Source organism: Bidens hawaiensis, unplaced genomic scaffold, assembly GCF_021521415.1.
Source record: "Bidens hawaiensis isolate Kalapana, Puna unplaced genomic scaffold, B.hawaiensis_p1.1 tig00012136_1, whole genome shotgun sequence".
NCBI classification, from domain to species: domain Eukaryota; kingdom Viridiplantae; phylum Streptophyta; class Magnoliopsida; order Asterales; family Asteraceae; genus Bidens; species Bidens hawaiensis.
The window spans coordinates 291,807-318,207 of NW_027491976.1; the positions used below are offsets into that span (position 1 = coordinate 291,807).

General features: G+C 35.6%; 1 protein-coding gene across 1 annotated transcript; it reads left to right on the top strand.

The window, feature by feature from the left end:
* The first annotated feature begins 1,320 nt into the window (after positions 1 to 1,320).
* On the top strand, positions 1,321 to 26,117 carry LOC143540097 (protein trichome birefringence-like 2). The gene is made up of 7 exons (XM_077033248.1): positions 1,321 to 1,372; positions 2,981 to 3,039; positions 22,752 to 23,503; positions 23,910 to 24,102; positions 24,383 to 24,573; positions 24,649 to 24,807; positions 25,748 to 26,117. Exons 1-7 carry the CDS (start codon positions 1,321 to 1,323, stop codon positions 26,115 to 26,117), a joined length of 1,776 nt encoding a protein of 591 aa, XP_076889363.1.
* The last annotated feature ends 284 nt before the right edge of the window (positions 26,118 to 26,401 follow it).

The window sequence follows — 26,401 nt, forward strand, 5'->3', positions numbered from 1 at the left end:
GGGTTAAATTCATATACCGGCACGAACCTAATCGATGGCGACCAAATTCGTGTAATTTTGATTATAAGTTGTATGTGTTCCGATACTCTTTTGAGTCTTTACAAAATTAATTTTTATTTAGTCTTGATGTTGTAACAAACTTAACCACTACCAATTGAATTCGTGTCCTGTCGCCGCAACGCGGCATGTTTGCCATCTAGTTAAAATAAAAAATCAGTTCCTGTTGTCAATCTTTGTTCTTCCGCCAACACCAAATACGGGTTTATTTGGGTTTTCATATTTTTGGGCAGGCATTTTACCTTTCTGGGCTACGCTTATATGTAAAAGTCTAATGGGCCCCTAACGGTTATGGGCATTGCACAACCTGCACATGCCCAAATCCGGCCCCGCGTTGAACCCTTACGGGTAAAATTGAGCGTTACGACATATTTGGTCAATATTGATCACGTTCATTATGATATAAGCAATGACGGTAAAACCAAGTGTTAAAACCTAAAAAACAAAATCATCAAACTAATATTGAAAAGGACTAGCATACAAACAAATAAAATATTTAAAACAACATTCATTTGGTCGGAAAAACCAGAATATTAGTAGAACCCAAGCATTATAGGTTCCATTAAAATCAGTGTATATTAATGGTAAAATATTAGGCTTTTTTAGAATAGCTTGTCACGAGCTGAAGAACATATTTTTAAATTTACAAATTTATTTATTATGGGACTCGGCCCCTTAACCCTTAACCATTCGAAGATGACTGCCACTAGCTACACATATTGATTCCACTAGCTTCTAAATATTAGCAGTTGATTTAATTAACGAATAGATACAACATAATTATTTTCCATCTCTAGATTATATATGAAAGTTTCTTAAATACACTTTGATAGAATCAAAGAGAACAGAAAGAAGTTTCGATCAAATTAAGTCTACCCTTTCATTACTCACTCGATCCGTTATAATACCGGTTACTAACTAACAATCAGTTAGTTATTACAATTACACAAAATAGTAGTAGAACTGTGAAAACAATTACATTTTCATCCCTACACTTATTATTATACGTAACAATACCCCTTGCTAAAAAAAATTCTTGTCCTCAAGAAAAAAAATCCGGAAATCGGAGCTGCTATTCTTACAAATCCTCCCAAGAAGCTTCTGCAACTGGTAAGAGATCCCACTGAACAAAGACTTGCACCCCAACTCGATTATGTTTCTTCACCAATTTCTTATCCAAAATTGCACGTGGATGCAGGGTAAAACGTGGTGCCTGAGGAAATTGAACTACTGTTGCTGCTGGGCCTGGTGCCGCTTTTAACAATGAGACATGAAAGGTCGGATAAACCAACGAATTCGCTGGACGATCCGCATGGTAAGCCACTAAACCAAATTTCTCAACAATTAGGAAAGGGCCATAGTATTTAGGACCCAATTAATAATTGTTGTGATGTTTAAGAAATTTTTGCACATAAGGCAGTAATTTTACATAGACCCAATCACCAATTTTAAAATACCTCTCAGAACGCTTCTGAATCGCAAATTGTTTCATTATGTTCTTTGCTTTGGCCAAATTAGTCTTTAAAGATAACAAATTTAACTCTCTTTCTTTGAACCAATCTTCTACTGAAGCCAATTTGGTGTCATTTGGAATATAAGGCATGTGTAATGGTAAAGGAATACCATACAAAGCCTCAAATGGTGACATTCCTATAGTAGAATGAGTGGTAGTGTTGTACCATCATGTAATATCCTATTTTTGATAATAATAATAAATAAAAGGAAATGTGTTTATTTAAAAGTGTGTTAATATTTAATTAAGTTAAATAAAGTAATAGAGTGTGTGTTTGGTTTATAAAAGATAGAATAAGGGGTGGTGATGGGCCTTAGATCCATGGGCTTAAGGGTATACATACTCCCTTAAATCTCCCTAAAACCCTAAAACCCTCATTCTTATCCTCTAGCCTCTCTACACACTCAAAAACACATACTAACACTCTCAAACTTACGGCCAAGATCCGAGATCCAAGAACCATGCTTGGATTTAATAGATCTTTAGCTAAGCAAGCAAGAGACAAGCTCCTAGTTGTATGTTGAAGCTAACCCGTAGCTTAACATACGTCAAGAGGTACGTTTTATGTATAAAGGTTTAGCTTTTAGGAACGGTTTACCCTAAGACTTGGTGATAAGGCAAATCGGGTATTTTTATACCATAAAAATGCAAACTTGATATTAGAAGTGAACTTAATGAACTCGTTGGTATGTACGGTTCATGTAAAAACCTTAGATATAGCTTAAACGAGTTTGAAATCAATAAAGGTTTAAACTTTATTGATGAGTAAGCTAGATCTTGGTCTAAGATAGAAATGAAAGCGTTTAGAAGATGATATATTACTGAAAAATGGGAATGAGTATTAGAAAACGTGGTAATAATGATAATAATATGCTACAGTAACATTCGAACAGAAAGGTATTCGAATGAAAGGTTTTGGATTGAAAAGTATTCGAGTAAGAAGTATTCGAATAGAAAGTGGGAAGGATGGAAAGCATATGAATCAAGTTCTTAAGGAAACCTTTGATTTAGCAAGTAATCGAATTGAAAGTGGAAGAGTGTTCGAATCGAATGACTATTCGATTAGAAAGGAACCATTCGAATAGAATCTGACCATTCGAATAGAAGTCCATTCGAATAGAATCTGACCATTCGATAATAACTGAGAATTCGATTAGATTAGTCCAGACTTAGAATTTTCTGATGAACTTTTAGTAAATAACAATTAATGAAAATAAAATTTTTCTAAACTGACCTGACAGCTTAACCCCAGCCAGGGGCTCTGCCCCTTGGACCCCGATAGGGGCTTCCGCCCCTAGAACCCCGTTGCCAGGGGTGCTGCCCCTGGACCCCCGTAGCTAGGGGTTACAATAACTTAGAAGTATGATAGAATTAGAAGCGGTTAATTGATAATATTTATGTGTTCAACAGTTAGCCGTGCACAACTAAAGAAAGAGATTACCATTAACTCCGAACGCAATCGCATTCAGGTGAGTTTCTAGCCCCATTTCCTTGTTATGTTTCTGGGACTGTGTGCATAGTCAATGTGATTAGTTAATATACTTACCGTAAGTGGTAAGTGTATGATATGTGTTATTATGATATATGAAGTATGAATGATGTATGTATGCTATTGTAAAGATTGAAAGTATGTATAAAAGTTTATAACTATAAAGATAAAGAAAGGTAAGGTATGGTTTTATGGAAGATAGGGAACCGAGCCCTAATAATACTCGAGGAATAAAGGAACCGAACCCTAATAATATTCGAGGTAGAATGGGAACCGGCCTCTAATAATATTCGAGGAAGTAGGGCGAAATGCTCTTTAAAACGTAAGATTAATAAGTATGTATTAGTAGACTAAAACAAGAAAGTATGAGAGAAGAAAGTATGAAAGAATGAAAGCACGGAAGTGTAAAGTATGTATATTTATAATAAATGAAGTATAAGCAGATTAAGAAAGTAATGCGTGTCTTCGGATACATATAAGTAAGTTTGTGAACGTATTATATGTTGTCTGACTAACTAGAACTAACTCAACGTAGCTGACTTTTAGTATGTACGCAGGTGAGTAGAATGAGACAGCTGACTTGAAGAGGGACACATGGCGAAGGAACATGCGGCTGGCATCTGAAGACTTTAGTTATTATGTTTAAACTCAAAGACATATTTATTATTGTTTAAATTATAAGACTTGTGTAATGAATGGTTGACATTTATATATTCCGTGAAAAGTTTTAATTAACTCTGATATTTAGAATTGTGTTTATGATTAAATCCAACGCCAACGTAGGGCACCGGGACCGGAGCCTTACAACTAAGAAAAGATTCCATGTTCACTAATGGTTATTTTACGGAGTAAAATGTATAAATTAAGGAGAAAACGTGTTTTATTTTTAGCAACCACTATTTATTTGACAATTATGTTAAAATAATTTTATGCATTATTTTTATGTGTTTAAAAATATAAGATTTAATGTAAGTTAATGTTTGTCAACTTAAGAATTGATTTGAAGTCAAAACTTATATTAGGTCAAAAAAGTATTATCATTTTATACAATAAAAATAGTGATTAAAATACAAATTAAAACATAAATTAGTAGATGATATATATGAATATGGTTGATGTCTATTAAAGAAACGTTATAATTAATTTTATTTAAACGAATATAAGTTGAAAGTTACAAATACTTTTTATTTCTAGTTAGGAATAATGTATTGATATATTTGATACCATAATTAAAAGTATAACAATTACTATATACATAATTAATTTGATAATAATGATAATTTTGGTCATACGATTATTATTGATATAAAACGAAGATTGATTTTTGACTCTAACAATAATGGTTTTTTATTTTATAAAATATTGTAACAATAGAAAGTGAGTTAATTTGATAATAATGATGGAATAAGAAAATGCTTAAGGTACAGAAATTCAGGAAGTCAGTTGATGCTATTTTTAGGCATATGCATTTTGACATCTAGAGATAATTATAAAATTGTCAAATAAAAAAATGTAAACTTTTTTAAGATTGGAAAGTATCGAAATCTTTTAAATGTCAATGAGAATTTGTCAGATAATGTTTGCTGAGTTTGAGATACGACTACAAATAGATTATATTGCTAGAATTTGATAAATTATAATTGTAGTGTTTGTTAATAAGATTTGGAATGAAGAGAAAAATACATGCTTTGTATATGAACAAAAACAAATAATTATATAAAAACTGTAATCAATAAATATACAAATTGTTATAAAAGAATTTTTTAATTTAACCTTTGTATAAGAAACATTCAATAACTTTTTTGTTAGATCTATTAAATTCAACGCTAGAGTTCACTTTTACGAATAAAAAAATTATTAGTAAACTTCAAAAAAATATTTAGTATAGTTGTATTGTAATAAATAATTTCGACATAATTACATTTAATATCAAATTCGTTAATTAGTCAACTTCTGACATTAATATGTAAAAAAATAATTTTTTTTTATTTTTGTAATGTTAAAATGGGGGTTTGTTTATACATTAGTTTTGACATTCAATTTGTAAAATTTTGTATTTAATCGGTTATTGAAAATATGTGGGTTTTACTAAAAGTATGAATCTTGAAATTTAGACATAATTAAAAACGGTTAAATATATAAAATAGAAATAAGGGTTTAAAAATATGTTATGAACATTAACCATAAATTAAAGGTATTATATAAAAACCGAATTAAATAAATTTACATTTTATTATATATTTTATTTTTGATGTGTAGGAATAAATATATTAATAGATTTAGTTGAAATTGACATTAAAATCATAATAACTAGAAATATTTAGAAATGGTTATTAAAAACATATTTTTTTTTTATTTAAGGCATTAATATTGAAAATTTATGAAATGGTCAAAATTGTTAAATTTCAGTTTTTGAATAACCGGTGAAAGTCAAACCATATAACAACATTTTTGTAAACTTCCTATAAATAGAGAAAATCCGAATTTGAATGGTGAAAATCGGTTTCTAAAATGTCATATTAAATGTGTATTATTTTAAAATGTTAAATAAAGAAAATATTGGAAAATATAATACTGTTTTAAATTGTGTTGACATTAGGGATTTAATTGAAATTTGACCAACAACAATATAAGATTGATTATCTTACTATAACTAATTTAATGTCTTATAGAATGATCAATTAAATTTTATTTTCGGATTATATAATAATCAATTAAATTACATAAATTGTGAATTATAAATAAATACATGAATAATAATGATAATAATAATAATAATATACATTAACATTAAACAAAAAATAAGACATCTTGTCAACAAATCTTCAATCCATTATATCAAGTTGGAGACAATAACATAAAATGATAAAATTAAATATTAATATTAATATCTCATAATAAATAAATTACCAATTATGTAATATCTGAATTATGTGAACAAATGTAAACCTTACCGGAAAACGATATAACCTTACCGGAAAAAACATATAAATGTGTATTAGTACAAAATCGGTGAAAACCTAACCAATAAATATAAAAGCATTCAACATCCAATAATTAGTACAAAATTATGTGAATAATATACTAAAATTAATGAATGTGTAATTTGGAATAAATGTAAAAGTCCAGATTATGGTAAGCTATTTCTTTTTATGTAACAATACCATTTCGTCTTGCAAAATCATCTCTATCGACCAATCTTCTCCGGGCTTGTTATTGTCCTTGAGACGCCATAGTTTCAAAATACGAACCTTGAGACAAAGTTGTTGTTAAGCACATCAATTGGTTTAACATTGTAATGTTTGTTGGCTCCATCTTCATGGTGGTGAAAAAATAAAAATAAACAAACTATTAATTTTTGAACAATTATACTTTGAACCGAACAACTAAACAACAAAATGAATTATATAAGCACGACCATATATACCTTACAGACAAATAAATTCGATTTTGCTAAATCCGGTGTGATGGTGTAAGAATAATTGTGTGAATGTTAGAGTATTTATACATAAGAAGTACATGTTTGAATTTTGATAGATGAGTAAAGAAGGAAGGTATAAATGTAAGTAATTAAATCATAAAATTAGGGATTTTGAAATTGCTTAAAATATGGACGAAAATTAGGGGGTCTACATTAGGGATTTTGAAATTTAGAAATAGTAGAATATAATGATTTTAAATTATATTATAATTACAATAGAATTTAAATTGTTATGTTTAAATCGACATCATATTTCAAAATCTGTGTTTACATGATATTGGGTTTAACTTATATTTATTTGTTTACACCTTTTTTGACCAACTTAAATTACCCATTTACATGCAAACCTTAAAAGAAACTTTATAACCAACCCTTCACTCTTTCTCTATATAAACAAGGACAATACATCCCATTTGGGTTTGCTCTTTCACCTCAAACTCTCCCTAATCTAGATATAAGTATTATCTCCAAACTTTCTCTCAACCCAAGTGTTCATTTTCAACATCTTGTTAGTATGATTACTTTAGGTCAAACTAATGCAAACCTTGTTCTAACTAATTTTTGTTACTTAAAGCTTGATGTTGCAACATATATATAATATTCACCCCTTGTTCATTCGGCTGTCACTTCTCTAGTCACGGTCGGTTGTAGTGTTGTGCTACAAGGCAAGGCTACATGGAGGGCTATTATAGTCCTTGATATATACTTAACTTATGCTTTAGTTTACGCTTTAATTTTGTTTATGCTCATCAATATAGTTTAGTCCTTACTTACTTTTAGTTTCTAAATCATTTTTAATAGTTTAATGGTATTGGGTATGTGGCCACCATTTTCGGTTTCATCTCGAGTCAAAAACCAAAACCAAAACCAAACTTTTGTTTAAATACTTTATTGTTAACATATTGTATGAAAGATTTGAGTATTATTATTTTTAAGTTTATTTTAATGAGTTCTATGGTATTGGATATGTAGCCACCATTTTCGGTTTCATTCCGAGTCAAGAGCCGAACCAAAACTGAACTATTGTTTTAATACTTTATATTTAAAATGATTTATTAATATGTTACAAGTATGAATTGTGTATTATAATTTCTAAGTTCGTTCTAATAAGTTCTATGGTATTGGGTATGTGGCAACCGTCCTCGGTTTTATTCCGAGTCAATAACCGAACTAAACCGAGTTCACTCGCTTAAGATACACTAGTGCATTTTGAGCCACCAAATATCATATTTTCTTTAAAACTATTTTATAAACTAATTTAAATTGTTTTCTCAAAACACTTGGTATGTTGAATCTAACTTGATCTATAACAAGTTTTGTGACAACCGGTAATTTCCCAAACCCATAAGCTAAGTAATCAACCTAATAATTAGGTGATTGTAAATATTAAGCGCGTGCATTTGTTATGTGCGCCCTGCGCGAGCGCGCCATGTTAGTCAGCGCGTGCAGTTATGTGCAACCTGCGCGAGCGCACCATGTTAAGAACCAGCGTGAGCATATGTTATATGCGCCATGCGTGAATGATTTGGCTTTATGTTTTCATGTAACTTAAACGTTATGTTGTCTATGGGTTGACCATCCCGCATGATGCTAAGGCGGGTGCATCCTACATCGTTTATGCGCGTGCGGAAGGGAACTAACCTACCCGCATGGCGGGAACGTTGAGAGCTAGTTTGTCTGAAGCTCCAAGATGGAATTGACTTCAACATGACTGATCACTATGTTGAAATACCAAGACCACCTGGAGAATCTACAAATGAAACTCAAATGTCCCTAACTGCGAGAAGGTTACGCACCTACCCGCAGCAAAGACATGTCCTATACGCAGAAAGCTATGCGCACCAAGTTATACGCGCAGAACACTTGGTCTATTCTCCAGTTAAGGAGATTACTCCCGCCCGAAAGGAAACAGTAGCGTGTTTCAGAGATTTTCCACTTTTTACTGTACACTGACAAAAGTACCTGAAAAAGCACACTGTAACATGAAAAGTCAACTGTCAGCCACCCTATTCTCACCAACCCCAGACCTGCATGTTCTGTCCAAATCAAATCAAAATCTTTTATCCACCACTCCACTCTTAAGTAAATAATAATAACTTCCATACTTTATCATCATTACATTTAGATATGAAAAGATTTCAATCCCCTAAAGCAAGGGATTGTGTTCCCTTGAGTTTGCCTATAAATTTGTAGCCTAAATTATCACCCAAAACACACTTCAAAGAACTACAAACTTGCACTAATCCTTTCCCAAGCATCCGTTGTTTCCAGCTCCGATCCTGTTACTAGGTAAGCCGAGAATATAACCTTGAGACCTACTATCCAACCCTTATATTCCCCTATTTCTTGATCTTAATATATATACTTGTTATTTAATCGTATTCTAGACCTTCGATTCCGAGGCCAACACCAAGAAAACCCGAATCTCGATTAATCTCTTAACAAGAACCACAGGTGAGTCTCACAGCCCCTATTTTCACTGTTTTCACTGTTTTTAAACTGCTTTCGGGGCGAGGGACACGTACTTAAATAATGTTTTATCATGGTATACTTACAAGCTATGAAAGCGATTATGTGTTTAAGTTATGTCTCATGATGAGCAATGCAAACGGTTATCTAAGGTTTTCAATGTATGTGCGCTAGAACTCGAGTAAGTGATCACTTTACCATTGGAACTCTAAGGGTAGGGACTGCTGGTTTGATCCGCCCACTCGTAGGGGTCGCACCTCTTTGCATGGACGAGTGCCTGGCATGGGGCAGTACTATGGGGTTGAGCCCGCTCGTAGGGGTCGCGCCTCTTTGCATGGACGAGCGCCTTGTTTTCCGGCACAACGTCTGCGCGTAACCCGCGGGACGGTATCCTTAGCTCGTAGGGGCAATGCCTCTTTGCATGGACGAGCACAGTTTCTCAGAATTGTTCGCGCGTAACCCGCGGGACAGTATCCTTAGCTCGTAGGGGCAATGCCTCTTTGCATAGACGAGCATAGTTTTCCAGAAACGTCTGCGCGTAACTCGCGGGACGGTTTTACGTTATTTTAGCTCGTAGTGGCTGCGCCACTTACATAGACGAGCACCGTATCCAGAATTTGTTCACGTGTAACCCGCGGAACGATTTTTATCAGAATATTGTCAGAATTATGTGTTAATACGATTTTACCAAGCAGATGTTAATGAGGTTGCCAGAAATGTTTCAGAATGATTTTATCAAGTTACTAAAACTTGTGAACTCACTCAGTTTATACTGATTCAAATGTTTTTACGTGTCTTTCAGGAGATAACTAGGTAGCGCATGGAGTCACACTTAGAGCACCATACGCTGAACATCTAAAACAAGCTTTTTGGAAGATTTTGGTTTTATCCCCTCGATGCGCACGGTTACCCGCCGCGCAAGGGGATATGGCGAGGAAATCTTCAGTTTTATACTTGGATGTTTCTTTTTGTAATCTTTGAACAATGTAATGTGTTTGTACTAAACTTCTCATGCGCAATAAAAATCTTTGAATGTTTTGCAATGGCCCGTGCTTAATTATCAATCCCCACTCGTGCGCGCCCGGCTGTTTCCGCCGCTCAGGGCCGGGTGTGACAGATTGGTATCAGAGCACTGGTTATAGCGAACTAGGAAAAGAAGTTTTTAACCTAGACTATAACCTTTGGGGAATCGCATGAAATATTTTTCAAAGAATATTTTCAAAAGAATATTTTCAAAAGAAAAATCACACACGCACTTAGGAACACGGGTCACAGTGTCTAGAGATAAGAACATTATGTGCTCTGAGTACATGCGCTAAGTTTGTTATATTTTCTTTTTATGAAAAGAATGCCTCCAACCAGAGCCAAGGGAATTACCATGACACCCGAGGGGCTCGCAGAAATAATCGCGCAGGCGATTGCAACGCATGAGGCCAGCAAGGCCGAATCTAGTCAGGGTCGCCAAGAGAACGAGACCCCAGAACCCGAATCAGGAGCCTTGAACAAAGGATGCTCCTATAAAACATTCATGGCCTGTAGGCCTTGGCCGTTCAAAGGCACCGAAGGAGCCATTGGGCTCTACAATTGGATTGACAAGATGGAGACCGTTCTCTCCATCAGCGGATGTAGTGAAAACCAGAAGGTCCTTTACGCGACCTGCATGTTCCAAGAAGCAGCTTCGTCTTGGTGGAAGCTCCAAGTAAAGACCTTGGGGCGAGAAGTTGCTCTTCACAAGACCTGGGAAGAATTGAAAGAAATGATGATGAGAAAGTTCTGCTCTCGCGCAGAAATTCAGAGCTTGCAACAAGAATTCTGGAACCACACCATGGTAGGAACGGATATCGATGCCTACACCAATCGTTTCAACGAGCTTTGCCAGCTGGTGCCAGACATGGCAAACACAGAAGAAAAGAAAATCGAGAGGTACATCTTTGGGTTACCTCCTGTCGTTAGAGTCCCGCTCAACGCCGCCGCACCTCCGACCTTTGACGAGGCGGTTGCGCGAGCCATCACCCTTACAAGGGATACGGTTCGTGCGGGTATGTTGACCGCTCGCTTGAACGAGCAGCGAACCTCTGACTCCAAGAGGAAATGGAACTCCCACCGAGGGTCAGACTTCAAGCAGCCACCGCCCAAGAAGCAGGAAAGCACAAGGGTTTACGCGATTCAAGCCGCGGAACCATCAAGGAAAGGATACAGCGGGCCTCGCCCATGGTGCAGCAAATGCAAGTATCACCACGAGGGTGAATGCGCAAAAATCGAATGCGCCAAATGTGGCAGACCAGGACACAAGGCGATGAATTGTCGCATCAGAGAAGCTGGATCGAGCGACAGCTGCTACGCATGCGGGAAGCCTGGACACTTCAGTCGGGATTGCCCACAGAAAGGAAACCAAGCTCGCGGGAGAGCTTTTGTGATCGGCGCGGGTGAAGCAAAGGAAGAGCCGAATGTGGTAACCGGTACGTTTTTGCTTAACGGTCATTATGCATCTGTCTTATTTGATACTGGCGCTGACCTAAGTTTTATATCCCATGAGTTTAAAAACTCCCTGGGCTTAGCGACCAGTAGGCTAGACAAACCTTATACTATAGAACTAGCCAATGGTAGGCAGTTATGCGCGAATGAAAGGACTGAGCAATGTGTATTAGTCATGGGAGGTCATGAGTTCAATATAAACTTGTTGCCAATAGATTTGGGAAGTTTCGATATTGTGGTAGGTATGGATTGGTTGGTCGAGAATCTCGCGGAGATTGTTTGTCATGAGAAGCAGGTTCGGATTCCACTGTTGAACGGAGAAACTTTGATGATTCAAGGGGAAAGAAAGGGAGTTGCGACGAAACTGATTTCGTGCCTAAAGGCGCGCAAGTGCCTAAGGAAAGGGTACTACGCCTTCCTGGCGCATGTAATAGAGAAGGGAGATGAGCGAAGAATTGAAGACTTACCTGTAGTGCGCGAATTTCCAGAAGTTTTTCCTAAAGATCTGCCCGGATTGCCGCCACCGCGACAAATCGAGTTTCGAATTGATTTGGTCCCAGGAGCTGCGCCAGTAGCCCGAGCGCCTTATCGATTAGCTCCATCTGAGATGCAAGAGCTATCCAATCAGTTACAGGAACTTTTGGATAAGGGTTTCATACGCCCAAGCTTTTCACCTTGGGGAGCTCCAGTACTGTTTGTTAAGAAGAAGGATGGTTCGTTCCGGATGTGTATTGACTACAGGGAGCTGAATAAGCTGACAGTCAAAAATCGGTACCCCTTACCAAGGATTGACGACTTATTTGACCAGTTGCAGGGATCCAGTTATTATTCGAAGATAGATCTACGGTCAGGATACCACCAACTTAGGGTCCATGAGGAAGACGCGCCAAAGACAGCCTTCCGAACCAGATATGGCCATTATGAGTTCTTAGTGATGCCTTTCGGGCTAACTAATGCGCCGGCTATATTCATGGATCTGATGAACCGTGTGTGCAAACCATACTTGGACAAGTTTGTGATTGTGTTTATAGATGATATTCTAATTTACTCTCGAACCAAGGCCGAGCATGAGCAACACTTGAGGTTGATTTTGGAATTGTTAAGGAAAGAAAGGTTGTATGCAAAGTTTTCTAAATGTGAGTTTTGGCTTAGAGAGGTTCACTTTCTCGGTCACGTTGTAAACGAGAAAGGAATACACGTCGATCCTTCTAAGGTTAAAGCCATCGAAAACTGGGAAGCGCCAAAAACCCCAACTGAGGTGAGGCAATTCCTTGGACTAGCTGGCTACTATCGACGCTTCATTGAGAACTTCTCCAAGTTAGCTCTACCTCTGACCGCGCTAACTCAGAAAGACAAGGCGTTTATTTGGGGCGAGAATCAGGAAGCGGCATTTCAAATGTTGAAACAGAAGTTATGTAGTGCGCCAATTTTATCTTTACCAGAGGGGACGGATGACATCGTCGTTTACTGCGACGCTTCACACCAGGAACTCGGATGTGTCCTTATGCAGCGAGACAAAGTTATAGCGTATGCCTCGCGCCAACTCAAGACCAATGAAAAGAACTACAGAACGCATGATTTAGAACTTGGAGCGGTTGTCTTCGCGCTAAAGATTTGGCGCCATTACCTCTACGGTACGAAATGTGTAATCTTTACGGATCATAAGAGCCTCCAACATATACTCAATCAGAAGGATTTAAACATGAGGCAACGAAGATGGGTTGAATTGTTGAACGATTATGATTGCGAGATCAAGTATCATCCGGGGAAAGCGAATGTGGTAGCAGACGCGCTAAGCAGAAAGGAGCGAATAAAAACACTACGGGTCAAGGCCCTAAAGCTAACAATTCACGCAGAGCTCTCTACGCGCATCCGAGACGCTCAGCAAGAAGCCTTGAAACCAGAGTTTGTTAAAACTGAATCCCTTGGGGGTATGATTAAGAATTTGGAACTTAAAGGGAACACTCGATATTTTGCCAACCGCATATGGGTCCCTCTCAAGGGAGGACTGCGCGAGCAGGTATTAAACGAAGCTCACAAGACGCGGTATTCCGTACATCCTGGCGCAGACAAGATGTACCAAGATGTTAAAATGTTGTATTGGTGGCCCAATCTTAAAGGCGCCATCGCGACACATGTCAGTAAGTGCCTGACGTGTTCAAAGGTAAAGGCTGAATACCAGAAGCCGTCGGGGTTACTTCAACAGCCAGAAATTCCCATGTGGAAGTGGGAACAAATCTCCATGGATTTCATCACCAAACTACCAAGGACACCTGGGGGTTACGACACGATATGGGTTATTGTAGATCGGCTAACTAAGTCAGCGCACTTCCTGCCGATTAAAGAAACTGATAAAATGGAAAAGTTAGCCCGACTATATATTCGAGAAGTAGTTTCAAAACATGGAGTCCCAGTGTCCATCATTTCTGATAGAGATAGTCGGTTCACCTCAAGGTTTTGGAGATCATTACAAGAGGGGTTAGGTACTCGACTGGACATGAGTACGGCTTATCACCCCCAAACGGATGGACAAAGCGAACGAACGATCCAGACATTGGAAGATATGCTGCGCGCGTGCGCGATCGATTTTGGAGGTAGTTGGGATACCCACCTTCCGTTGGTTGAATTTTCTTACAATAACAGTTATCACACAAGCCTCAAGGCAGCGCCGTTTGAAGCGTTATATGGGCGCAAGTGTAGATCCCCACTGTGTTGGGCTGAAGTGGGCGACAAGCAAATGACTGGTCCAGAAGTGATCCAAGAAACAACAGACAAGATTTTTCAGATAAGGGATCGCCTTAAGGCAGCACGCGACAGACAGAAAAGTTATGCTGATATGAGAAGGAAACCGTTGGAGTTTCAAGTAGGGGATAAAGTACTTTTGAAAGTCTCTCCATGGAAGGGAGTCCCCCGTTTCGGTAAGCGAGGAAAGCTAAATCCGCGCTACATTGGACCATTTGAGATCCTGGAGAGGATCGGTCCAGTTGCTTATAAACTCCGTCTACCCGCCGAACTCAGTGGAGTTCATGATACGTTTCATGTATCCAACCTCAAGAAGTGTTTATCTGACGAAACGTTGATTTTACCGTTGGAAGAAATTCATATTGACAAACAGCTGCACTTCGTAGAAGAACCCATAGCAGTAACCAATTGGAAAGAACAAAAGTTACGCAGAAGCAAAATCAAGTTAGTAAAGGTTCAATGGAACTCGAGGCGTGGGCCTGAATTCACTTGGGAAAGAGAAGACCAGATGCGCACAAAATACCCACACCTCTTTCAGAACATGGCTTCTGCCAGCAACGTCTCCTAAATTTCGGGACGAAATTCGTTTTAACGAGGGGAGAATGTGACAACCGGTAATTTCCCAAACCCATAAGCTAAGTAATCAACCTAATAATTAGGTGATTGTAAATATTAAGCGCGTGCATTTGTTATGTGCGCCCTGCGCGAGCGCGCCATGTTAGTCAGCGCGTGCAGTTATGTGCAACCTGCGCGAGCGCACCATGTTAAGAACCAGCGTGAGCATATGTTATATGCGCCATGCGTGAATGATTTGGCTTTATGTTTTCATGTAACTTAAACGTTATGTTGTCTATGGGTTGACCATCCCGCATGATGCTAAGGCGGGTGCATCCTACATCGTTTATGCGCGTGCGGAAGGGAACTAACCTACCCGCATGGCGGGAACGTTGAGAGCTAGTTTGTCTGAAGCTCCAAGATGGAATTGACTTCAACATGACTGATCACTATGTTGAAATACCAAGACCACCTGGAGAATCTACAAATGAAACTCAAATGTCCCTAACTGCGAGAAGGTTACGCACCTACCCGCAGCAAAGACATGTCCTATACGCAGAAAGCTATGCGCACCAAGTTATACGCGCAGAACACTTGGTCTATTCTCCAGTTAAGGAGATTACTCCCGCCCGAAAGGAAACAGTAGCGTGTTTCAGAGATTTTCCACTTTTTACTGTACACTGACAAAAGTACCTGAAAAAGCACACTGTAACATGAAAAGTCAACTGTCAGCCACCCTATTCTCACCAACCCCAGACCTGCATGTTCTGTCCAAATCAAATCAAAATCTTTTATCCACCACTCCACTCTTAAGTAAATAATAATAACTTCCATACTTTATCATCATTACATTTAGATATGAAAAGATTTCAATCCCCTAAAGCAAGGGATTGTGTTCCCTTGAGTTTGCCTATAAATTTGTAGCCTAAATTATCACCCAAAACACACTTCAAAGAACTACAAACTTGCACTAATCCTTTCCCAAGCATCCGTTGTTTCCAGCTCCGATCCTGTTACTAGGTAAGCCGAGAATATAACCTTGAGACCTACTATCCAACCCTTATATTCCCCTATTTCTTGATCTTAATATATATACTTGTTATTTAATCGTATTCTAGACCTTCGATTCCGAGGCCAACACCAAGAAAACCCGAATCTCGATTAATCTCTTAACAAGAACCACAGGTGAGTCTCACAGCCCCTATTTTCACTGTTTTCACTGTTTTTAAACTGCTTTCGGGGCGAGGGACACGTACTTAAATAATGTTTTATCATGGTATACTTACAAGCTATGAAAGCGATTATGTGTTTAAGTTATGTCTCATGATGAGCAATGCAAACGGTTATCTAAGGTTTTCAATGTATGTGCGCTAGAACTCGAGTAAGTGATCACTTTACCATTGGAACTCTAAGGGTAGGGACTGCTGGTTTGATCCGCCCACTCGTAGGGGTCGCACCTCTTTGCATGGACGAGTGCCTGGCATGGGGCAGTACTATGGGGTTGAGCCCGCTCGTAGGGGTCGCGCCTCTTTGCATGGACGAGCGCCTTGTTTTCCGGCACAACGTCTGCGCGTAACCCGCGGGACGGTATCCTTAGCTCGTAGGGGCAATGCCTCTTTGCATGGACGAGCACAGTTTCTCAGAATTGTTCGCGCGTAACCCGCGGGACAGTATCCTTAGCTCGTAGGGGCAATGCCTCTTTGCATAGACGAGCATAGTTTTCCAGAAACGTCTGCGCGTAACTCGCGGGACGGTTTTACGTTATTTTAGCTCGTAGTGGCTGCGCCACTTACATAGACGAGCACCGTATCCAGAATTTGTTCACGTGTAACCCGCGGAACGATTTTTATCAGAATATTGTCAGAATTATGTGTTAATACGATTTTACCAAGCAGATGTTAATGAGGTTGCCAGAAATGTTTCAGAATGATTTTATCAAGTTACTAAAACTTGTGAACTCACTCAGTTTATACTGATTCAAATGTTTTTACGTGTCTTTCAGGAGATAACTAGGTAGCGCATGGAGTCACACTTAGAGCACCACACGCTGAACATCTAAAACAAGCTTTTTGGAAGATTTTGGTTTTATCCCCTCGATGCGCACGGTTACCCGCCGCGCAAGGGGATATGGCGAGGAAATCTTCAGTTTTATACTTGGATGTTTCTTTTTGTAATCTTTGAACAATGTAATGTGTTTGTACTAAACTTCTCATGCGCAATAAAAATCTTTGAATGTTTTGCAATGGCCCGTGCTTAATTATCAATCCCCACTCGTGCGCGCCCGGCTGTTTCCGCCGCTCAGGGCCGGGTGTGACAAGTTTGGACTGACAAAACCAAACACTCGCTTAACGGACGTCGAGGTTCTTTTGATTTCATTGAGTTATCTCATAACATTTTGGAACCTCGGCTTCAAGCTTGACAAATTATCAAGACTCGAAACGACAAATCCGAACACTCGTAAAGTCTCGTTTTGGTATCTATTTAAATTTGCAATATTGCAATTACACCCAAATATTTACTTAACAAAGGTTAAGTAAAAACTAATAAATAGAATACCAAGACCCGACTTCGAGTAAATTTACTTTTCAAAAATCATTACTTTAATTCCTAATGTGGTTACATTTTAACATTCAAACTTTAATTATTTATGTTACTTGTCAAGTTATTTTACTTTAAAAAGCTTCCAAAACCATCTACTAACTCAAGACCCTTTTTAATCTTGGTCTTGCCCGTTGAACCTACCCTTCCCCCGTTTTATCGCAAACTATCCTTCAAGTTACTTATTTCACGTGAGTACATTTCACCCCCCCCCCAGTATTTAGTTTAATACTTTGGGGGTAACATGCATACTTATCCAAAACAAGAACGATTTATAATACTCTATTTCCAAACCACAAACTTTAGGGTGTATGATACTTAGAATACTTGTTCTACTGTGTGTTATATGTTTCATATGCTTTACGTGCACGAGTGTTTATTTTATGTTGTTGTGGAACGCAATAAGTATAATCATACGCACCCCTAACTACTTAGCCTTGTGCAAGTAGCATAGGGCATCATTATCCGAGTATGTAGATTGTTACCGATTAAAAAGGATCCTCATTTACATATGTTTTATATACCATGATCGATGCTTTTATTTATAGTCTCATATACGTTTGTGGATTTCGCTCATATTGTATATACTCAAAACTATGAAATTGCTCACCAACATACGTGTTGACAAATATTATTTTATGCATTGTTACAGGTTTGATTATTACTTGACTTGGAGTTTGAAGACGCTATTCTATTTGATACCGCTAGGTTATTAGAAGAATGAACAACATTTATTTCTTTTATTTGGTATTTATTTGTATGAACGAGATGTGCTACTTTCGTGATTGAATGAAACTAATGAGTTAGTTTAATATTGTCACTTTAATAGTGTCTTGTGTTCATGGGCAATCCGTTGACACCTGGCATGTTTCGCCGCCTTTGGTCGGGGTGTGACAATAAACTCTTTACTTGTATACTTGTGTTCAAGTATTACAAGCATCACCACCTTGTTCAAACACAAGCACCATTACTTGCAACATTGCAAGGCAATACACTTTACTAAAGACTTTCGCTGTCAAAACACTAAAAACCTAACCATCAAGGCTTACTTAGACCAAGTTATAAGGCCGCACGTGAGTCAAGAAGATAACTCCGTGACACCTAGCTTCATTCATCAAGTCTAGTTATTTACATGATACATAAGAGTAATCTGGTCCTTTTTACATCTATAATGTCTTTTCTTTTGTAACTTACTCACCTCTAACACGATTTTAAGTTGGACTGACACAAAATGATAAGTAAGTCTAAAGGTGTTGTCCGGCATAGCTCTATACTATCAGGCCTCAGGGTTTCGATTTTGTCAAAGAAGTTGTTTCCAACGGTGCTTCTCGTAAGATGTTGGCCATGGGTTCATGAGAAATGTATCAAGGTTGACAACTACTGCTGGTGATTGGGTGTGTGTGTGTGTGTGAGAGAGAGAGAGAGAGGGGGGGTGAGGGGGATAGGAGAAAGATATAGGAGAGTTTTATTTATATTTGTGATTATTATTTTTTTTTGTTTTATAAAGATTTTAATCTTATTATAATAGAATAATGTTTTATATAAAAAAGGAAATGATATTTTGATCTTTAAAAAAATGAAGTTAGTCATTTGGGCATAATTGACAGAAAATAATTATACTATTTGGGCATAATTGACAAAAAATAATTATATTTTATGGTCCAGTGCTCTAGTTGCAGAAAAAAAATTCTATACACGAAAGTCACGTAATTGATTAAGGGAAAATTTTTAAAAGAGCCTCTTTTAAGAGAGAGAAACACAGAAGAGCCCTTAAATTTCCATTACTCCATAAATGTCAAGCGTTCTGACGGAATTTGCAAGCCAATAATAAACTGACACGTGTTCCAACATCAAGGTCCGACAGTTTTTGACCCAAGTTCATCGTTCACGACCAATTTCATATAATTTCATATTTGTAGCTTTAATTTGAATTTTATATTACTATAATAATTTTAGTTTTCATTTACAACTTTTAAAATATAAACTTTCATAAAATTTTGAATATATCTGTGCTTAGTTTTATCTACATGTTGACATAAATTTTACTTAAAACCGAATCGGGTCAAATTTTTATGAATGTTTCAATATAAGTTTAACCGGGCTCGGTTTTGAACAGAGATTATGTTGACACATAGATAAAAATAAGTATATCTGAACGATATATTCGAAATTTTATTTAAAAAATTATATTAAAAATTATAAAAGAAAAACAAATTAAAAGTAAAAGTAATTATAATAATATAATATTCACTTTAAAATAATGGCATAAGAGTTTTGTACAAAATGAGTTACAAACAATGGGAGACGTCAATTTTTTGATTAGTAAATCCAACAGGTTTAGTTCAAATATTTTAGGAGGCGACAAACTTGGGCCAAAAACTGCCGGGGATTTTGATGGTGGAACACGTGTCAATTTATTATTGGTTTGCAAATCTTGTCGGAACACTTTCCAAAGTGAAGTCCCCGTCCACATTTAACATGACATTAATTTGAGGGACCTTGGGTTATTTTAAGGAATTTCCCATCGTTTGAAACCTTATGAGCGATTTTGCCACTTTATTGTTTATTGTTTGTAATAAATAAATATGTTTCGATAGATAAGGTATGCAACTTCTGAAACTTGAGTGGGAAATCTACCTATTTTAATAAAGTAAAATAACTGTGACACATATCAGTTTTTGGTTAAACCTCATAACTTTTTTCCCTCTAAAAACTAAGATCTTAACCATAATATATGCTCAGATTCACTTTCCTTTTACATTTTATTTATACATTTTTATAAAAATAAATATTAACATATTATTTTACTATATATTTCAAAGTACTTGATGAAATCCAAAAATTAACAACAAACCATGTTTTTTAAAGATTGAAAAGAATATATAATTTCAAATGTTATCTTTAACATATTTTACTATGTATATTGTTGAACATTATAAAGAAAAACAAAACTCGAACGTGCTTTCATTTTCCAAAGTAATTTTTTTAATTATTAAATCATGAATCTATGCCTAAAAGTTGATCCATTTTTTTCAAATCAATTCATTTTTCTATTATTATTATTGTAAATTTTTCATATAAATTTATAAATTATAAATATATGCTTAAATCTATCAATATATTTTTTCGGTTAATTTAGTAATATATATCAATCACTTTCATATATAACAAAATTTATTATATTTAATTTCTTAGGTATTTTTTTATCAAGGATTGTTTCGGGTTTTACTTAAATTTGGTTTTTATAGTAAAAAATTGGTAAATAAATTGTTTAGAACAAGTTAACTACATTTGGGTCAAAATTTGTTATGAGTCATAAATGAGAAATCTGAGTATTTTTAAAAGTTTGAGAATGCAAATAGATTTATCGTCAAATTTGTTACGGGTTCAAAATATTGACTTGAAAATCTCAAACGGATGAAATTTAGTATCTTAAACATAATTTGGTTTTCAAATTTATTTTTAAGGACATTTTTGAAAAAAATCAAAAGGTTCGGGATTTGGGAAATTGACAATTTTTCCTCGATTATTAAAATTTAAGAACAGATAATGAACACTTATGACATGCCACCCTAGCCCTCTCAATCCTTCTAACTTGTATCAAATTTGAAACATTTGTGTCAATATTAATTTTTTCTTTAATGGTGATCAGAACGTTGGATGTGAAGCATGTCATGTATAACTATGCTCAAATGAAGCAAAATATCAGAACATGTTATTTTTTATGCTGTCAAACTTATCAAAATATTTTTCATTGTTTAACTCAGAAAAACATAGTTCTTGAAGAACATCCGTTGTTATAATTTAATGTTCTCATTTCCTTTTATGAATTCTAAATTGATAAATATATCAATAAAGGTAACGCTTATTTAGAATTTTGGTTGAGTGGTCAGAACTATAATTGTATGACTATTATATGAGAAATCTTCTTCCTGAATTCTTTCAATTATACATATATGATACTGAAAATGAAAGTTTCAATAAAAGAAGTGTTTTCGGGTACGTTTTTACACGTGCATTTTTTTATTAAGTTCATTAAAAAAATCATTTTGTGATATAAATAAAATCAATTTGCATACACATAGTATAGATGCAAGCGTATATGTAATACATTTTTTATATACGTTATTTAATTATTTTCTATACTTGTAATTTTATAACTTGGATATCCCGTGTATTACACGGTTCTAAAACTAGTAATATTTACACTAGTTGAAGGACTTTATAGGTAAAACAGGTGAAGATATAGGTAACGACAATCGATGGAACTGAGCAAAGAAACAAGCATGTTGTGTTGTGGCGCATGAAGTACAATGAACACATAGCCCATGTTATCCAGTTACCATCCACGTGTCTTCCCCATATCATTTATGAAGGTCACCGCCACCCTGTCATTTTGCATTCTTTTCTTTTCCAAGAAAGTATGCATACAAAATTTTGTTAATTATACATTTATACATGCTAAACTAATCGATTTGTTAAGAGCTTGATTCGTAGTGCATACAAAATAAGTTAGCACATATAATAGGATAAGGGTATAGATACTGTACGCTAATGTCTAAACGTACGATAAGTACGTGAGATGCTCAAATACAAAATACAAAGGCAAAAGTACTAAACACTCAAAAAAACGCTCAGCCAAACCCTAAAACGCTCAGCCAAAAACCTAAAACGCTCAAAAAAACGTTCAAAAACGGTTTTCGTGAAAAAAAGTGAAAACTTGATCGATTAACCATCCAAAACTGTTTTTTTCGGTGAACCAATGATTAACTGAATATGTATTGACGATTCCGAGATGTTTGGATGTGATTTCATGGATCATTTTCGTGAAAAATTTGATTCGCGTACCTATTGTACGTTAAAGTATTATTGTATTGGATCTTTTCCCAATAGAATAATACTATTTATACAATTGTTTGATAACTACACTAAATTATATTGGTAACAATATTCAAATATTAAGATGTAACAAAATATAGAAAGCAATATTAATGGCATAAATAAAGACAAATTAAATAACAAAGATGATCCTTTTAATTTTCCAGTTGTTTTGAAACTCTCTTTTAAATCTTAACGTACCTAATGATCCATATTAACGCCGTAAATCAAGATTTTCTTATGTTAAACTCTCACCTCTTGTATGTATACACTTTGGGTAATATTAATTTAAACCTGGTCCCTTTACCGCATGCAGCCTATCTCTGCTCCTGCAATCTGCAAATTGTCTCCAACAAAACCTTCACAAACACACAACTTACTATCATATCATACTTTCAAATATTCATTTTGTTTTTTAACAACATTGTCATGATCTTCATGTCTCCAAACATCATCTTCACTCACACTTAATACTTTTCATTGATTCTTGAAAGCTCTATCTCTTGTTCATAAAGAAGCTAGGTGCAATCTCAGATCACTTACCAAATTGTGCATCTTCAAGAAAAAGAGTTGTTTCTGTATATTGGTTAGGATTTGTTTCAATTTTTGTTTTGTTGCTTATATTATTTTCCACTTTTTCTTTCAAGAGTCCCAATTCAGATAAGTTTTTCTTCCAAGGGTTTAATACAAGTAACAATAGAATTGTTGTAGAAAATGTCACCAAATTAGAACAAAACCCTAAGAGTTTGGTTAATGAGAATAGGGCTGAATCAAATGGTTATAATCTTGATATTAGATTGAAGTTATTGGGTATTGATGGAAAAGAGAATAATACCCATTTTGGGAATTTCACTAATGATGTGAAAAATGGAAGCTTTAGTGAAATTTCTGTTAAAGTTGTTGAATTTAAGGATACCCATTTGGTTAAAGTTAAAAAAGATGTGAAAAATGGGACTTTTGGTGCAATTAAGGTGACAAATTTTCAAGAAAATGGTAATTTTAGTGTTAAAGCAGCTGACTTGGAACAAGATCATGGTAAAATTTCTCAAATTTTGAGTAATTTTAGTAGCTCTTTTGAAGATTGTGATATTTTTAATGGAAGATGGGTGAGAGATGATTCAAAACCATATTATCCAGCTGGTTCTTGCCCTTTTATAGACAGGGATTTTAATTGTCATCTTAATAAGAGACCAGATGGTGAGTTTGTAAAATGGAGGTGGCAGCCATTTGGATGTGAAATCCCAAGGTAATAATGGTTATGGTTACTTTTAAATGCTAATAATTGCATGATTATGATGTTAAATGTTTTAAAAAAATACAACTTAAATGCTAATTTTCTTGGTTTATGATATAAGATTTTTGGGTTAGAGTATTGCATATTTAGAAACTTTTTACTAAATGGTTGTATATAAAAATAGGGTACAATCCTCAAATGGCAATAAGAACACACACTCTTTATTTCCATAACAAGATTTTATTATTAATGTATATTCCCATATTTTTTATTGTTAATGTAATGAGCTCATCCTCTAAAATTGATTCTCAATGTCTAAGATTCACTTCATGTTTTAAAATTAAAGACTATTTAACTTTTTGAACTTGTGATTATGAACTTTGTCGTAACTCATGTCTTTTTAATGATGACATGGCAGTTTGAATGCAACCGACTTTTTGGAACGACTCCGGGGTAAGAAAATGGTTTTTGCTGGGGACTCTTTAAATAGGAACATGTGGGAATCACTTGTTTGCATACTCCGGCATTCTCTCAAGAACAAGAAACGGGTTTATGAGATATCGGGAAGAAGCGAATTCAAGAAAAAAGGATTTTATGCCTTTAGATTTAAGGTAAGCTTTACTACTACAACTTTGAAACATGTTTTGACTTTTGAGTTCAAACCTACCAACATTCAACTTCATATTGATATTGATTTGTAATGGATTTTACCTCTAACCTTTTTCGAAATGACACATCGATTTAAGTTTTGATGTGACTGCTGACTTTTTCATGAAAGTTTTGGAAACTTGATGCCAAATTGCAGGTTGAAATTTTGAACATTTGACCTTGAAAGTCATACTAGTTTTGTACTTTGTGTAGTGTGTCAAGAAATGGTTATAATTTGTGTAGGACTATAACTGCACGGTGGATTTTGTTAGTTCTCCGTTTCTAGTGCGAGAGTCATCTTTCAAAGGTAAAAATGGCTCTTTTGAGACATTAAGATTGGATTTAATGGATCGCACGACCGCAATGTATCAAGATGCCGATATTTTGATCTTCAACACTGGACATTGGTGGACTCATGAGAAAACTTCCAAAGGGTGAGAATCATTAGTTTCAGTAAACATATTATTATTTGTAATGCTAAATTGGATTCCTTTTTCTCATGTTAACAGGGAAGATTATTATCAAGAAGGCAACCATGTTTATCCAAGACTCAAAGCTCTTAATGCATACACAAGGGCTCTTTCCACATGGGCTCGATGGGTTGATAAGAACATTGATTCCATGAAAACTCAAGTTATCTTTAGAGGCTATTCACCCACTCATTTTAGGTATTTATTATTTGGTCAAACTAATTATGTTTCAACTTTAAAATTCATATGAAACCGAACAAGTTTGAGGCTTTGAGCTAATCTTGATGACTACATCAAATATGTATGGCATTTATTTCACAAAGAAAATGATGATTTCAATTCTATCAAGAAAATTCACATCATCATCATCATCATATATCCCACCAATAGCAAAGCTATGGTAGGGTCTGAGGAGGGTAAGATGTAGACAACCTTACCTCTATCCCATATGGATAGAGAGGCTGCTTCCGGTGAGACCCTCGGCTCGAATTAGTATTTAAAGAATTCTAGGTTTGACTCAGAGTCATCAATTTAGTATTTAATGAATTTTAGGTTTGACTCAGTGTCAAAGTTGCTATGCGAGTAACCATGTAAATAACCGAGCGTTTAGTAAAACGTTCGGCTAGAAATTCGTTAATATAATAAACAAACAAAAATTTAACAAGAGTTTTTGTTCCTTTAGTTAAACGAATGAACATGAACACATGTCTTGTTTGTTCATTTATGTCTGTGAACATTCTTCTATGTTCACCCATTTACATTCGTTTATGTTTGTTCACCTTCTTTTATATTTATATTTGTTAGTTTATGTTTGTTCGTCTATATGTTCATTATTTTTTAGGCCCATTACAATTTGGTCTATTTGATTAGATTAAAATATCACCCATTACAATTTAGTCTTGTTTTATTACCTTTTTAAATCGGTATTTGGTTAGTTATGGTCATTTATACTCATTCAAATATGTTCAGTTATATTCATTCATTTACGTTTGTTAACTATTTGTTTATACTATTAATGAACAAGCATGAACAAGTTCATTTTCTTAACGACCGGGGACGGACAAGAAACTATGTTCGTTTAACGTGCTCGCTCATTCGTTTACACGCAACAAAGCATGTGATGAATCATTGTTTGCAGGTTAGGGCAGTGGAACTCAGGAGGGCAGTGTCACAAAGAAACTGAACCAATCTTCAACACAACTCATTTGACCAATTACCCATCAAAGATGCGAGCTTTTGACAACGTGTCGCATCTGATGAAAACTCCTGTAATATATCTCAATATTAGCAGGCTAACGGATTATAGAAAAGACGGTCATCCATCTATTTACAGGACGGTTTACAAAACCATGTCACCCGAGCAACGAATTGCTGCACAAGATTGTAGCCATTGGTGTTTACCGGGTGTACCGGACACTTGGAACGAGTTGTTGTATGCATCATTATTACAGGTTGGGAGAGGGTCTTGGAAAATAGTGAAATTTGGTGTAAAAATACTAGAAAGTTAAGGGTTTTTTTGATTGCAAGATTTGAGAGAATTAGGACTTTCAGTTCTTGTTAAGTTTGTTAAGTTGTTGAAAAATGGTTTGTGGGTTTTAGTGTGATACTAGTTCAGAGAGAGTGTGAATTATACTTCATCTATTTTCAAAAAAAGAAAAGAAAAAGAGAGATCATGATTATAGTGAGATTGGATTTGAATACAAACTATCACCCATGATTTGATAATAATTCATGCTAATAATATGATCAGTGACACTTTTAGCTTTAATTTCATTGTCAAGGAAAATTTAAC

Bases quoted from the DNA above. Each gene is read 5' to 3' on its own strand.
- LOC143540097 (XM_077033248.1), top strand. From the start codon at position 1,321: ATGAGACATGAAAGGTCGGATAAACCAACGAATTCGCTGGACGATCCG. The intron at 23,504-23,909 runs GTAATAATGGTT...ATGACATGGCAG, and splicing joins TTTGGATGTGAAATCCCAAG to TTTGAATGCAACCGACTTTT. The intron at 24,808-25,747 runs GTATTTATTATT...CATTGTTTGCAG, and splicing joins TATTCACCCACTCATTTTAG to GTTAGGGCAGTGGAACTCAG.